The sequence below is a fragment of the Phaethon aethereus genome (assembly GCF_964289735.1).
Source record: "Phaethon aethereus genome assembly, chromosome: 3".
In the NCBI taxonomy this organism is placed as follows: Eukaryota; Metazoa; Chordata; class Aves; order Phaethontiformes; family Phaethontidae; genus Phaethon; species Phaethon aethereus.
The window spans coordinates 70,376,750-70,389,539 of record NC_138576.1 but is presented as its reverse complement, the minus strand read 5'-3'; the positions used below and the strand labels follow the sequence as shown (position 1 = coordinate 70,389,539).

Genomic DNA, 12,790 nt, shown 5'->3' with positions numbered 1-12,790 from the left:
ATGGTCACAGGTGCATAGTGGTTCTGCAGCTGTAGGATGCAGAAGTAGATGATTCCTGCTGCTCAGGTCTGAGCCAAAGGCAGTGGTTCCTTACACCGGCTCCCTAACCAGCAGCTCCATGGAACCACCTTTGGCAGTCACCTGGTATGTTGGTCTCTGCTTTGTAGTCCGCTTGCTCAGTCTACATGGGAGGAGTTGAATTCGCCCTTTTTACAATCTTGCACCGTGCCTTTGCTGATCTCGCTTGGTGCGCTGCTGATAGCCTTGCCATAGTCCGGCCGTGCCTGGTGGCCCCAGCACTCTTCCTGATCTGACCGAGCTCCAGACCGCTGCTACTTGGTGAGGTGGAGTTTTGTTTTGATTTGTTTCTAAACTCTGTGTAGCATACAGTGTTACTTTGTCATCAGCTGTCTTCCCTATGTATTTGTATCCTGGGATGATGCAAAATAGTGACCCACTCATTGTCTTCCCTCTACCAGATTTCTGGTAAGACTACTGCTAGTGCTCTTGTTTGAGGATTGACATTCCAGTGATTCAGTTTTTCTTCTGCTCCCCCCGCTTTGTGTAGAAGGCAATATATTGTTGGATTTTCTTCTTGCCACCCTATTTACTCTACAGTCATCTGTGTCTCTGTTTTCATGCTTTGATTCCTCTCGGCATCTTCACTTGATGGCCCAGAATCTCCATGTCTCCATTTGTCATAGCAATGCTATGCTTTTGAATCATGTGTTCTTCTAATCCCCGCTCTTCAGTTTAAAATTACACTTTTTTGATCCTTAGGTACCAGTGACCTCGCTGCTATGTTCAGGTGAGCTCCAGGCCCCCTGTACAAGTATTCTTTATTCCAGAAATACTCCAGTTCCTGATGAGTCTGATCTATCGGTTTGTCACCATACTGTCAACCAGGCATTCAGATTCTTTTTTTCTCCTTCTTTCCAGAAGCCCATATCTTGCTGTCAAGATATCTGTCCTTTTCTTCTTAGTGTTACTGGGACCCAGATGGACCACAACATAGGTTTTCTCCTCAGCGTTTCTGGAACCGGTCCAGGCTCTGTGACCTTTGCAGCTGACAGGCAAATCACCATGTGGTCTTCTGTCAGATCCCAGACTCCAGCTGTCTGTTTGCCTGATGATATTCCAACACACCCTTTTTAGTTTGCATTATAACTGCCTCATTTATGCATCAGCAGGGAGAGGGTATTTGTCAAAAAGGGTTACTTTGGTCGCAGAAACATCTAACTGCCTGTGAAATGATGGAGAAGTAAATGGAAGCACAAGTGAACAGAACAAGTGCAGAAGTGGGGTTGCAGCCCTGATCTTAGGAGTTAGCAAGAAGCAGGGCTACCTACTTCTAGCAGAAGTAATAGGAGGAGATCAAGCTGTGATAGTAAAAACAACCTACACACGTGTTTAAATTTGACTTTATTACTTATTGCCTACCAAATATTACCGTATTGTTGAATGAATGTAGTAAGTTAACTTTAGAATGGATATATGTTTACATGTTGAGTGAACAGATTTATCAGTGTATCACAGACTCAGTGGGAAAAATTCCAAGATGAAAGCGTTTCAGACGTGCTTGGGTGTCTGAGACATTTGCTTAGGGCAGGGATATGCAGGACCAATGGGAGATCCATTCTAGATGGAAGAAGTCCGAAGTTGCATGTGTCATTCATCGGAAACGGTACCAGTTTTTAGGGAAAAAACATAGGTACCTAAAATAGGGGCAATATAGACATAATATCAGGAGCTTGTTGAAAATGTGCTCTTTCAAATATCTCAAGAAAATGTCAGTGTCTATTGATACAAGGCTTACTGAGTAAGCTGATCCAGAAGATTCCTCTGACTTTATAATTGACTTGCTTCTGGTAACTTAAATTCTCAGGGTGGCAGGGGGGGTTTCTATGCATGATACATGTGCTGATTTCTCTGTTAACAGGACCTGTAACAGATTATTTTGTGTTGCACTGGTGTTTTGCTTTTATTTTTTAAAAAAGATCTATCTTAGTGGGGGGAAGAGACTGAGAGAGAGGGAACTCAACAAAACCAAACCTGCCGAACCCTAGGTTTTTTTGTGTAAAGCTTTAACGTACACGTATACACAAAACCTAAAAACCTGAGGGTTGTGGGCAAAACAATTCACAAATTAGTACTTTATTGCTCAAAAAAAGGGCACTTGTCTTTTGGTGTTTATTTAGAGTTGTGCCTTTTTTCCACATCTCTGGGTCAGCGCATCAGAATGATTCCTCTGTCGATTTGCCTCAGTAGTGTGCCTGTGGAGAGCAAAAATTTGCAATAACTGCTTCTGTATTTTAAGGCTGGGCATTATGAGATAGTGATGTTCAGAAGCATAGCATTTTCCTTAGAAGCTCTTTCTGAAAAGAATAACTATACAGAGCACTCGGGCTTACTTCTCCTGCTTAGGCAAGAGGACCTAAGGGCTTTGCATTAACTGCTGAGTAAAGGAGTAGAACTGTTGGGTCAGGTGTAATAGCCGAGGATATAATTTCTCATCAGGTTGCCACACAGATGTGACACGGTTTGATTTCATGTCCTCCTGCCTCAACTCAGGCATTTGCTTTGCTTGGCTCTCCCAACAGATACCGCCTCAGTATGGTCAGCAAGGAGTAAGTGGCTACTGCCAGCAGGGCCAGCAGCCGTACTACAACCAGCAGCCGCAGCCTCAGCATCTGCCACCTCAGGCACAATATCTGTCGCAGGCCCAGCAGAGGTACCAGGCTCAGCAGGTAAGCACTGTCCCCCATTACCGACGGTCGCTGGGAGTATATAAATGAGCTGTGTGAAACGGACAAAACCTACCCAACTCCTTTTCCAGAGAACAGTGTTAAAAACAAAGTTAAATAAACACAGAACAAGACAATACCCTTCTGAAAAGTCTTTGGGGGTATACACACCAATACATCTGCACACTTTCAGGCTTTATTTTGTATCAGATTTTTTTAATAAAGCCAGTGTATATACCCCAGCAACTACTACTACTTTGTAACAGCAGAATTAACAGTTTCTTGATCAGATGTCAGTGGAGACTGGAGGTTTCCTTGCCTTTGTTTTGTTTTCCCCTCACAAGACAGATGTTGAGAACTCCTGCATCTAACATAGTCACTACTGTTTTGTTTTCTCATGTCGTTTCATTTGTGGATAGATGAGTTCAAGGCATTTTGGAGCTGCTTTGTCAGGGGAGCTTCTTAAGAGATATTTTTAATTGATATAACAGCTATTAATCTGAATGTTGTCAGTTTGCACTTCCAGTTAGTGAAACTGCATATCCATTCAATATCCATTGCTGTTCTTGAATTGTGCTTTGTAGGTTAGCCATTAAAATCCATTTAAAGTGATTCTGTTTTTAGCTAAGATCGGAAGTGATGGTGTATGCGTCTGCTTCCCAGAGCTTGAGAAACACTCGGATTTTAGATACTGAACAAAATCAATGTGCATAGCTGATGCAGCTGAATGTGTAGGCTCAGTTCTATCTGCAGTCTCAGCTCTGTTAATCAAAGAGAGGTGATATGGAAATGGAAGGATGAGACTAAAGCATACTCACCATCCTGGGAAATCTAACAAAAGTGAGTTGCTCAAGACTGGGTATTAGTGGAAGCATCTGCACTTGCTGCACATCACCAGGGAATTCTGTGAGGCATGGTTGATTAACGTTTTGGGATAATGCTTGTGCAATGTAGAAATCTTAGCTTGAAATAAAAATAGTGTGTAAAACAAACTAACAAAAGATGCCATAACTAGCAATGATACAGGAGGCTCCTCTCCTTTGATTTTAAAATAAAGCTGATAATTTAACTGTGTAATTACATGTTAATTTTTCTTCATCTACATTTTAAAATTCTATTGAGAATTAACTTTTTTCATTAAAATGCTGGATGGTTTATGAAATAGAATTCTTAATTGTGTCTATGATATTCTTGTAAATGTCACCACTTTCCATCTTTTGGATTATATGTAACTGCGACTTTAAAGATTGTGGTTGTGTCTTTAAATTCAATTTTCTCCCCTTTTACTTTCGTGTTAAATGCTTGATTTCTCTACGACTTGAAAATACTGTTCATAAGCATCTTGGTAAAGTCTTAATAATAAAGCCTATGAAATAGAAGAAACACAGCTGCTCCAATGTCTACATATCACAGTTTGTGAAATTGAAATGGGTTTTTTCTGCCTTGGACACCTCATCATATTTTAAATACTGTCAGTTGCATGAGTTGAGTATTTTAGTTTAAAAAATACACAAAATGTACCAACTATACAGGACTTGGGGAAATAACAAGATACTGATTTATCTGTTGATACAGATTGCATCCAGTGATTCCAATTGCATCATTTACTGTCATAGCCAGTAAAATGAAGGTTTGTGCAATGAAGTGAGGGGTATCATAGAAGAGGATAAAGGCAAAATGGCAGCAAAGCCTTCCAAATATTACGGACTTCAGAGGACTGTGGTGAAGAGAAAGGCAGGGACAGATTTGCAAGTAGATGTCACCCTCACTATAGCCAAATTTCTTCTTTGAGGATTTGAGGGTACATTGAAGGAGTGTCTAAATCCAGGCTCCAAGGGTGATACTGTCGTCTCAAGGTCAGCAGGCTTTTTTGCCTGAATCTGCAAATTCACATGATACATTAGGTCCTCACCAGCACAGCCTTGCAATTGGTAATCCTTAGTGTGGGAATTGCACCTGAAATTCTTTGTGGTTTGTGGATGGCTGGTTGGTTATCCTGTTCTTCAGCCGTAGTCAGCGTCTTAAATTTTGAACGCTGATCCCAGGTTCTGAATTATACAGTCTTTTCGTGGAGTATTTGTGTGTAGATGGGACTGCTTCATATCAAACTTTATCTCTATAATAAGTAGTCCATAGCACCTTGGCGCTTGCTCCTTGTCGCCATCTCCAACTTGGTTCCCTGGCTGCTCTTCCTCCTGTCTCAAGGAGGGTTATCAGGTGAACACCTCTTCTCTAATGTTTCTTTGTAAAACCTCACTACTCTGTTCTTTCCCATTCTTTGAGAACTGCTAATCTAGAAAACAAATTCCTAACACAAGAAATTGAAGTCTATACTTTTGACACTTCAGCAACAGTGTTCTTTCTTTGCTGATGATGCATAGTAGAGTTACTGTTAAGTGGTAACCAGTGTATAACACAAAAATTAATACTAGGATAATAAAGTTGCGAATGTATGTCAAATTGTGCTGCTGAGACAAAAATATTAAAAACTGTGCTTATTTAAGCATACGTCTCTCCTTATATGAGACTGATTATTTTCTAAAAATAATCTAAAAATTAGAGTTTACTTGATTAAAATTTTAGCAAGAGATACAGATGTAGATGTTCTTACACTTTTAGGAGTTTTAAGGGCAGAGTTCACTGAATTTGGTATATTGGGCGGCCGTACAAAGAGAAAGCCCAAGGGGGATCTTACTGCTGTTTACAGCTACCAAATCGAGGGATGTGGGAGAGAACAGAGCCAAACTCATCTCAGAGGTGCACAATGGAAGGACAAGAGGGAGTGGGAACAGTCTGGGACAAGGGAAGTTGCAACTTGGTAAAAGAAAAAAAGGCCCAAACAAAGTTACCATGAGGATTATCAAACACAGGAGGGAGTCCAGAGAGACTGGAATCCCCATCCTTGGAAGCGCTCAAAGTTCAACTAGAAAAAGCCCCCAGACACCCTGTTCTCACTAGACTTGCTTTGAACTGGAGGTTTGACTACATGACTTCTCTCTGAACATCTCTTCGAACTTACGTGATTCTGTGTTGCTGTGTTTTTAAAATAAATTACAAAATCATATAATACCTGTTGTACCAGTTGGTGTATCTTTCTTATTTCTACTCTTAAAAATACCAGTACATCCTGTTTATGTAATCATGTCAGTTAAAAAACTGAGGTAGTCTCAGTCATACAATCAGTCATCCTTTCTGTCTGTCATCCTTAGTTTTGCTCTTTCTTTCCAGCTTGCAGAAGAATTGCTTCATGTTTTCTGTATTTTGTTAACAGTTTTCTTGTATTTTCATATTGATTTTGCTGCTTTTTGCACTCAGCATGGGTGCAAAGTCCTAGTTTTGAATGGTCACAACTTTGAGGAATGTAGAAGGTCAGTTGTTTCAGGATGTTGGCCTCCAGAAGAGAAGGTTGCCTCTGGAGATGTTTTTGCCACATGCTGGCTAGCCAGAACTATAGGAAAACTGTACAAGTGTTTTACCTGGAGAGTGTGGTTGGATCATGAAGCAAGACAAGGTCACTCTAATAATATTGAACTAGTTCCTGGTAGCCCCAGCTGTGGATCAGGATATTGTTGTTCTGGTTGTTCTCCAAGTACATAACAAAAAGGTGCTCTTTGCCCCAAAGAATTTACAGGCTATTCTGTTCCTGATGGACTGGAAGCTGAACTTGCCTGTAGCAGGGGTGTAGTGGTGAGGTGAAGAAGTTTCATGTTCTCTTTTAGGGTAAATAAGCCATCTCCATGATTGCCACCTTTGTGATATGAGTGTGATTGAACTGGTTTTACTTCAAGATGGAGGAGAGAGATGCCAGATTGGAGAAATGGGGCTTCTCAGTAGTTTGCTGCCTTCTCCCTACTGTATTTTCTTTATTTCCCTTGTAGATTTATGTCAGTCTACTTGTTTTGGAGATTATCAAGCTGACAGTAGTGTTTATTCTGGATGGATGATGGACTTTCTCTTGCCACAGGTTTCCCTTTATGTAAAACCCTGTAGTGTGATGAACAGGGTATTCTATTATGGGGAGAAAACTGACAGGAAATTTCTTACTTACAATGTTCTATTTTTGCTCTTTTAGACGTGATGTGAGCAAGCTTCTGCGGTCAGGTATAACTCAGTGTTGTGCCTTGGATTTGGTACTCATCTTAATTTCTCACGTATTGTGGAAGTGTGAAGCCATTGCTCCTTTTCCTTGACTCCAATTCAATACGCAATCCTGTCAATAACAGTAAACAGATAAAATAATTTCTGGGACTGTTCCAATGACTTGTGAATTTTCATTCTTCTAGTAAGTGTAGAGGGGAAGGAGGAGAATGGGATTTATTTGAATGCTTGAACTGCTTAGGTCTTTGTTAAATTGATTGCATGGTAGGCAGAAAGGGAGTTTCATAAGAGGTGATTTGGTAGTAATACTGGCATAGTTTACTACAGAGCCATATTGTAAGCCAGCATCAGTCATCCCCTCTTCCTATTGGGAACCTGCTGCGTAAAAACCATTAAAGGAAGAGCTTTGTTTTAAGCAAATTTATTGTGGTAGCAGATTCATTGATCATTAGATATTGCCTGTAGATGTAGATATTGCCTTGGTTTTGTGTTTTTTTTAAACTTCTTTTTACCTTTACTGCTCTTTAAAAGAAAAAAAAGAGAAAGATGTGCTACACTACTACAGTGTTGCCCTTGGCAGGGTTTTTCATCTCGAAATGGCATATAAATGAATAAATGCTTCAGTTGTTTTTGCAGTTTTAAATCTTTTGCCATAAGTAGAAGTGATATTTTGCACAAGGATGTCATGTAATTGCAAACTTAAACTGTCATCATTAAACATTATTTTGTTAAGATAGTGTGATGTATATTTTGGGTTATTATGCTTTCCAACTGGCTTTTAAATAGCCATGTTTATATATTTTCTTGTTTTATGTAGCATGTGTTCATATGTATTGAGATAGGATTGTGCCTTTGAGGTTTCTTGTGTTATTTTATGAGCTGGGGCCAGACCACTTTTTGACAGCTGAAATGGATCTGCAAAATAATTATGGTCTCACTCTTAGTTAAACAAAAATAATGATTTTATTCTACACCTGCTACTGTTATCCTGAAGTCATCCTTTGTTTTATGTGTTTCTCGAAGCTTTGTGCCTTCAGGTTTCCAGAATAGAGTCAGATTATGCTGATCCCTTTTCTCACATGTAGGCATGAGATTAAAAGGAGGGGAAAAAGTGTGGTAGGTACTTGAGGTGGGGCATGCATGTGCACTTTTCTGGGGCATTGGCCCTTCTGGTTAACAGTGTGCACAAACAGGCTCTGTGTTTGTGTTCTTTTACGTCCTTCATTCCCTTGTGGTTACTATGATTTTTTTTTTTAATGCCTTAAAGGAATAGTCAGGTAGTTCAGGCTCAGTCTTTAGTCTGCCTTTATTTAAAAGGAGAAAGTGTTTTATAAACAAGCAAACAAGAAAGATTCCCTCATGGTCAGGCTTTACTTAAATGTTCTAAAAGCTGGCCAAAACCTTGTGTCCCCTCCACCCCCCTGTACAACACCTTAGCTACTGATAAGACCTACTGATCTTAGTAAGACTTTTTTTTCAATGCACTTTGTCATAGGGCCAAATAAGGAGTAGACTAACTAGTGGGGTTTTTTTCCTGAGAGTGGGCCAGGGTGGCAAAGGCAGTTCAGGCCAGTAAGAGTTTGTGGCTCGCTCCCGGGTAGGAAGGCATCCAAAGCAGGGCGGCAGCGTGCGTGGCGAGGCGGGGGGCTTCTCTGGTAGCGCCTCGGTGGGGCTCTCCGGGCAGAGGGATGGGGACCGCTTATGCTCCCACACAGGACTGCGGCTTCTCTCCATTTCCCTGAACGGGCATCAGTGGAGGCCGTACATTTCAGGTTTGTACCTGAACTGGTAGCAATGGTTTGAACTAGTCTCAGTCGCAAGCCTGAGATGATGATGAGAACGTTCTTGCGCAGACATCTGTTTCTACTGTTGAGTCAGTGGAAGGTAGGACAGATAAAACATTACCCGATTTGAAACAGGCTTTGAAAATGTGAACAAAATGTGAAACTAATTAATCTGTTTTTCATGTCCAAGCTGTATGACTGTCATGAAAACAGAACAAACTGTTTTGTGGCAAAATGCATCAAATTATTGAAGTGATTTTGGTACAATGAGGATGAAGTCTTTTTTTTAAATTCCATGTGAGCTGCTAACGTTCTTTAAGTTCTTCTTAAACACTGTAATAAGCAGCATCTTAATTAACATTGTCAAACTGTTTTGGGGTGCACCACTGCACAAAAATACTGTCGTCGTAAGTTAGGAATAGTTGTGTTACATGCAAATACCAAATTCATCAGTAATGTAGACAATCCTCAATGAGTCCAAATTTAAGTTTTATACCTCAGTGCAATTGTTCTTTTTCATAAAATCTTCCCTCTTAAGTTACTAGAAACTGACACAAAATTAGCAGTCGATTGTACTGTAGTATAGTCTTAAATCCTGCAGACTTTAATTTAAACTTCTTTAAGAATATATGAGGCCTTGCAGGTAACATATAGCTGCCCACAGCTTCAAGTTTTAATAGAAATTGTTTGTCCTTCTGTCCTGAGTTTTGTGCCTGTAATCATCTACCACTAGATGAGTGTTTGCACTTAATATTTGTTGTGTTATGAACCACAGGCAATCTGGGAAAGAACAAGCTTGTATGTTAATCTGACATTTGCTGCCAGGCATATAGGAAAGCATTCTTAGTGGAAGTTGGCTATTACAGTTATATAAGAACTCATAACCAAATTTAATGTTCAGAAGAGGTTGTTGCCTGCCATCAGCGGTGGCTGACACCACTACTTGTATACCATAAATCCTTCATGGCTGCCGTCGTCTTGGCAGCAGAGGTGCCCAGTGTATATTCATGCTGTCTTGAAATGCTGGGCTTGTTTTTAGCTTAGAAGCAATTTTCTTTCTGGAGTGAAGAGGTATGAGGGAGAAGTGATTCCTTTAAACCATTCAACTCCCAAATGCATGACACTAAGAACTGAGGTGTGCTTGGTGGTTGGCTTTTAGAAACCAGGGCCGCTTGTGTGAGGCGAGCAGACACATGCCTTACAAGAAAGTGCCTGGGTGAAAATTCTCATACAGGTATGTGTACTTCTGCCACCTTTTCCAGCCTCCTTTCTGCAGGACCTGAAATTAGACCAAAGGAAAAAGAACAGTATAACTTTTTATGAAGGCATCTGTTTTGGTATGCTGAACCCTTTGTTGCCAGCCTGCTTCAGAAAGATCAGGTAGATCTCAAAAGACAGAGTGCAATCTCGACTGTTTGCATCTGTAATAAAGCTTGGCTGGACTTGGGGGGAGGAGGGAAGGCGAGCAGGCTTTCAGCAGCTGACTTCCAAACTCACACACCACGGCTTAAATCCTGGCTTCCCGACAAGCCACCACTGACCAGCACCTCAGAGACAGTTGTGACCTTAGCTTGCTGAACACTGAAGTGATTTTAAAACAAACAAGCTGTTGAAATGCTTGGGAACCATACTGATCGTGTGCACAGAACTTAATTTATCCTTTTTGAGCCTTTTTTAAGCACGTGATGTTTTCAGGAAGGACAGTTGAGGTTTGAACCTTTGGTAGGTTCAATGAACATGTAACTGACTGAAGTCTGCCAGTTAGATTTCTGCTTTTTTAAAGTCTTACTTCATAATCATGATGTTGCTATGATAGCAAATAAGTGTTAAGTATATGGCTGTTTTTCTGTGTGGCGGAGGTTACTTGTACAGCTCAGGAGTTCAGTGAAACTCTTGACTCTTGCCGTGTTACATCTTTTCCCAGTAGTGGGAATAGCTGATTATCGTCCATTCGAGGAATGCTCTGTTTGCTCAGCATTGCTTATATCATTCCAGGACATGTGTCAAACCTTTCTCTTTTTCCCTCGGTGATTTTTATCTGTATTTATAAGATCATAATAGGTGCTAGATTGTCAGACTTGGAGAATGATCTTCCAAGTAGCTAGCAGGAATACTCAGGCAGAAGAAGCAAGGATAATTGTCTGTAAACTCACACCTGAGCACGAACACAAAACTGAGGGCATAGCATGGAGCAGCACTCACAGCGGTGCAGGCTTATTTTTGCTGAAGGCATGTTGACCAAACCCAAAAACACTGCATTGAGAAGACTTTCTTGGCCCTGTTATTTTAAAGTGAGTGTTTATAGACATGGTGATCAACTTAGCCAAATAAAAATCAAGTCCAATCTATTAGGTCTGAAGCCTTTAAAGTTGGCATGCATAGTTACCCCTTACACTTACCTGACTGTGTAGTAACTTGGATTTGTTAAGTGATATTACTGGGAAAGGAGAGGTATTTTATCTTGCAAAGCGGTACTACTGTTTATGTGTAAGATGTAGCAAGCTTGTTTATGCTTCTGTTTTATACAAAGAGCTGTCAGTGAAAGTATTTGTTTGCCTCTGGGTTGTCTTAACAATTGTATGGCATCTTCAGCTTAAAGTTCCCTCGTTGTAGTTAAACATTTTCCCAGTCTGTATGTTCTTTTACTGTGTTCATCTATTAATGGTTTCCTGCCGAAAGTAGGCTTTTCTGTTTGCAGTTTGAAGGAGGAATTTTGAAGGTCAGCTTTCTTCTCCTGAGAAACCAGCAAGCGCACCTCTTCAGGCATCTGCTGCTGATGGGGGTTTGATGATATCTGGCCGGATAGTCAGAGGAGATGGGTCAGAGCACACTGCAAACCTGTTTGGCAGGAATGTTCATGACCACCTGTACCCTGCTGGTTTTTCATTTTTATTCCCCTGGTTTTTGTCTCGTTCTAAACCTGCTAGATGTATCGCAGCTCTTGTGCTTGTAAGATGAGCAATGCAGGAAGGCCTGAGTCCCGATGACTTTTTTTTTTCATGTATTAAAATGAAGTTAGCGTACAATATCATGAAGAAACTCTGGCCTATCATAAAGAAACTCTTATCATAAAGTCCTATTTTGGTCCTTTATTTTTAGTGGTCACTTACATGCAATCAATTTGTAGATTCAGCAGGCAGTGTCCCCTGTCCGTAACAAAAATCTGTGCAAAGCATTCTAGTGCAAAAGGTGGGAATGCTAAATCATTTTTTCAAATTAAAAACGTCAGTATTTGTAAATAAATAATTGTTGTGGTTTAGCTCTATCTTGGCTGAAATCAGGACAATAATCCTGAAAGGAAACATTTTTCCTCTCAACTACAAAAAAAAAAAGTAAAATCTATCATGGATTTAGTATGTTATGCTTAAAGAAAAGTCTTTTTAATGAGTTTAGAAATACAGTAAGATACACATGTTCAAATATTCTCAGAGTTGTCAAATCAGTGGCTTGGCTTTGATCCACAAAGTATTATTACTGTTGTTGTTATGGTGGTATTATTTCAAGTTTCTAAATTCTGATTTCTTGCAGTATTTAAATCACTGAAGGTTAATTAAAGCAGTTCTTTAATTTTCGATTGCTTGGAAATATTAACCTCACAAAGCCGGCATTAAATCGGTGAAGTGATAGAATTGCATTTGCTTTATAAAATAACTCTACAGGAGTAAAGACAAAACCATTTATAGTTCAGTGCTGTTAATTGCTTGACATTTAGATATTAGGGTAGGAGTCTATTAATTAACTTGATAGTAAAACTATTGGAATGCAGGCTGGTAAAAACTATTTTTTTTTCGGAGATTAGTGATCATAACTGTTGTGCTCCCCTTACCACTCTCCTTATTACTCAGTGATGATTTTCTTTTACTGTTATTCTGAGAGCAAAATTTATGTCCCAGAAATAATTTTATCCATACCTTTGACATTTAGCAGTAAGTTAAACAGAATAGTGAGTTTATCAAACGATACCTGATCAGGTAATAGTCAGTTACTTTATGATCCATTAATCTGATGGCTGTTGATAGACAGTTGTGTACATGAATGTTTTAGAATATAAATGCACAAATCCCATTTTAAGAAAAAAAAAAATTTAAATGCAAATAGTATAGCACTATGAATTAAGTGATAAAGTTGTAAAGTCTGAAAAGTACTAATAAATCTGAGTGGTAA

General features: G+C 39.8%; 1 protein-coding gene across 1 annotated transcript in view; it reads left to right on the top strand.

Moving 5' to 3' along the window:
• ARID1B (AT-rich interaction domain 1B) overlaps window positions 1-12,790 on the top strand; it is a 216,945-nt gene that overhangs the window by 80,682 nt on the left and 123,473 nt on the right. The window contains exon 3 of the mRNA XM_081998546.1: window positions 2,601-2,747. Within this exon, the coding sequence (XP_081854672.1) occupies window positions 2,601-2,747 (147 nt within the window). The remainder of the gene's footprint in view (window positions 1-2,600; window positions 2,748-12,790) is intronic.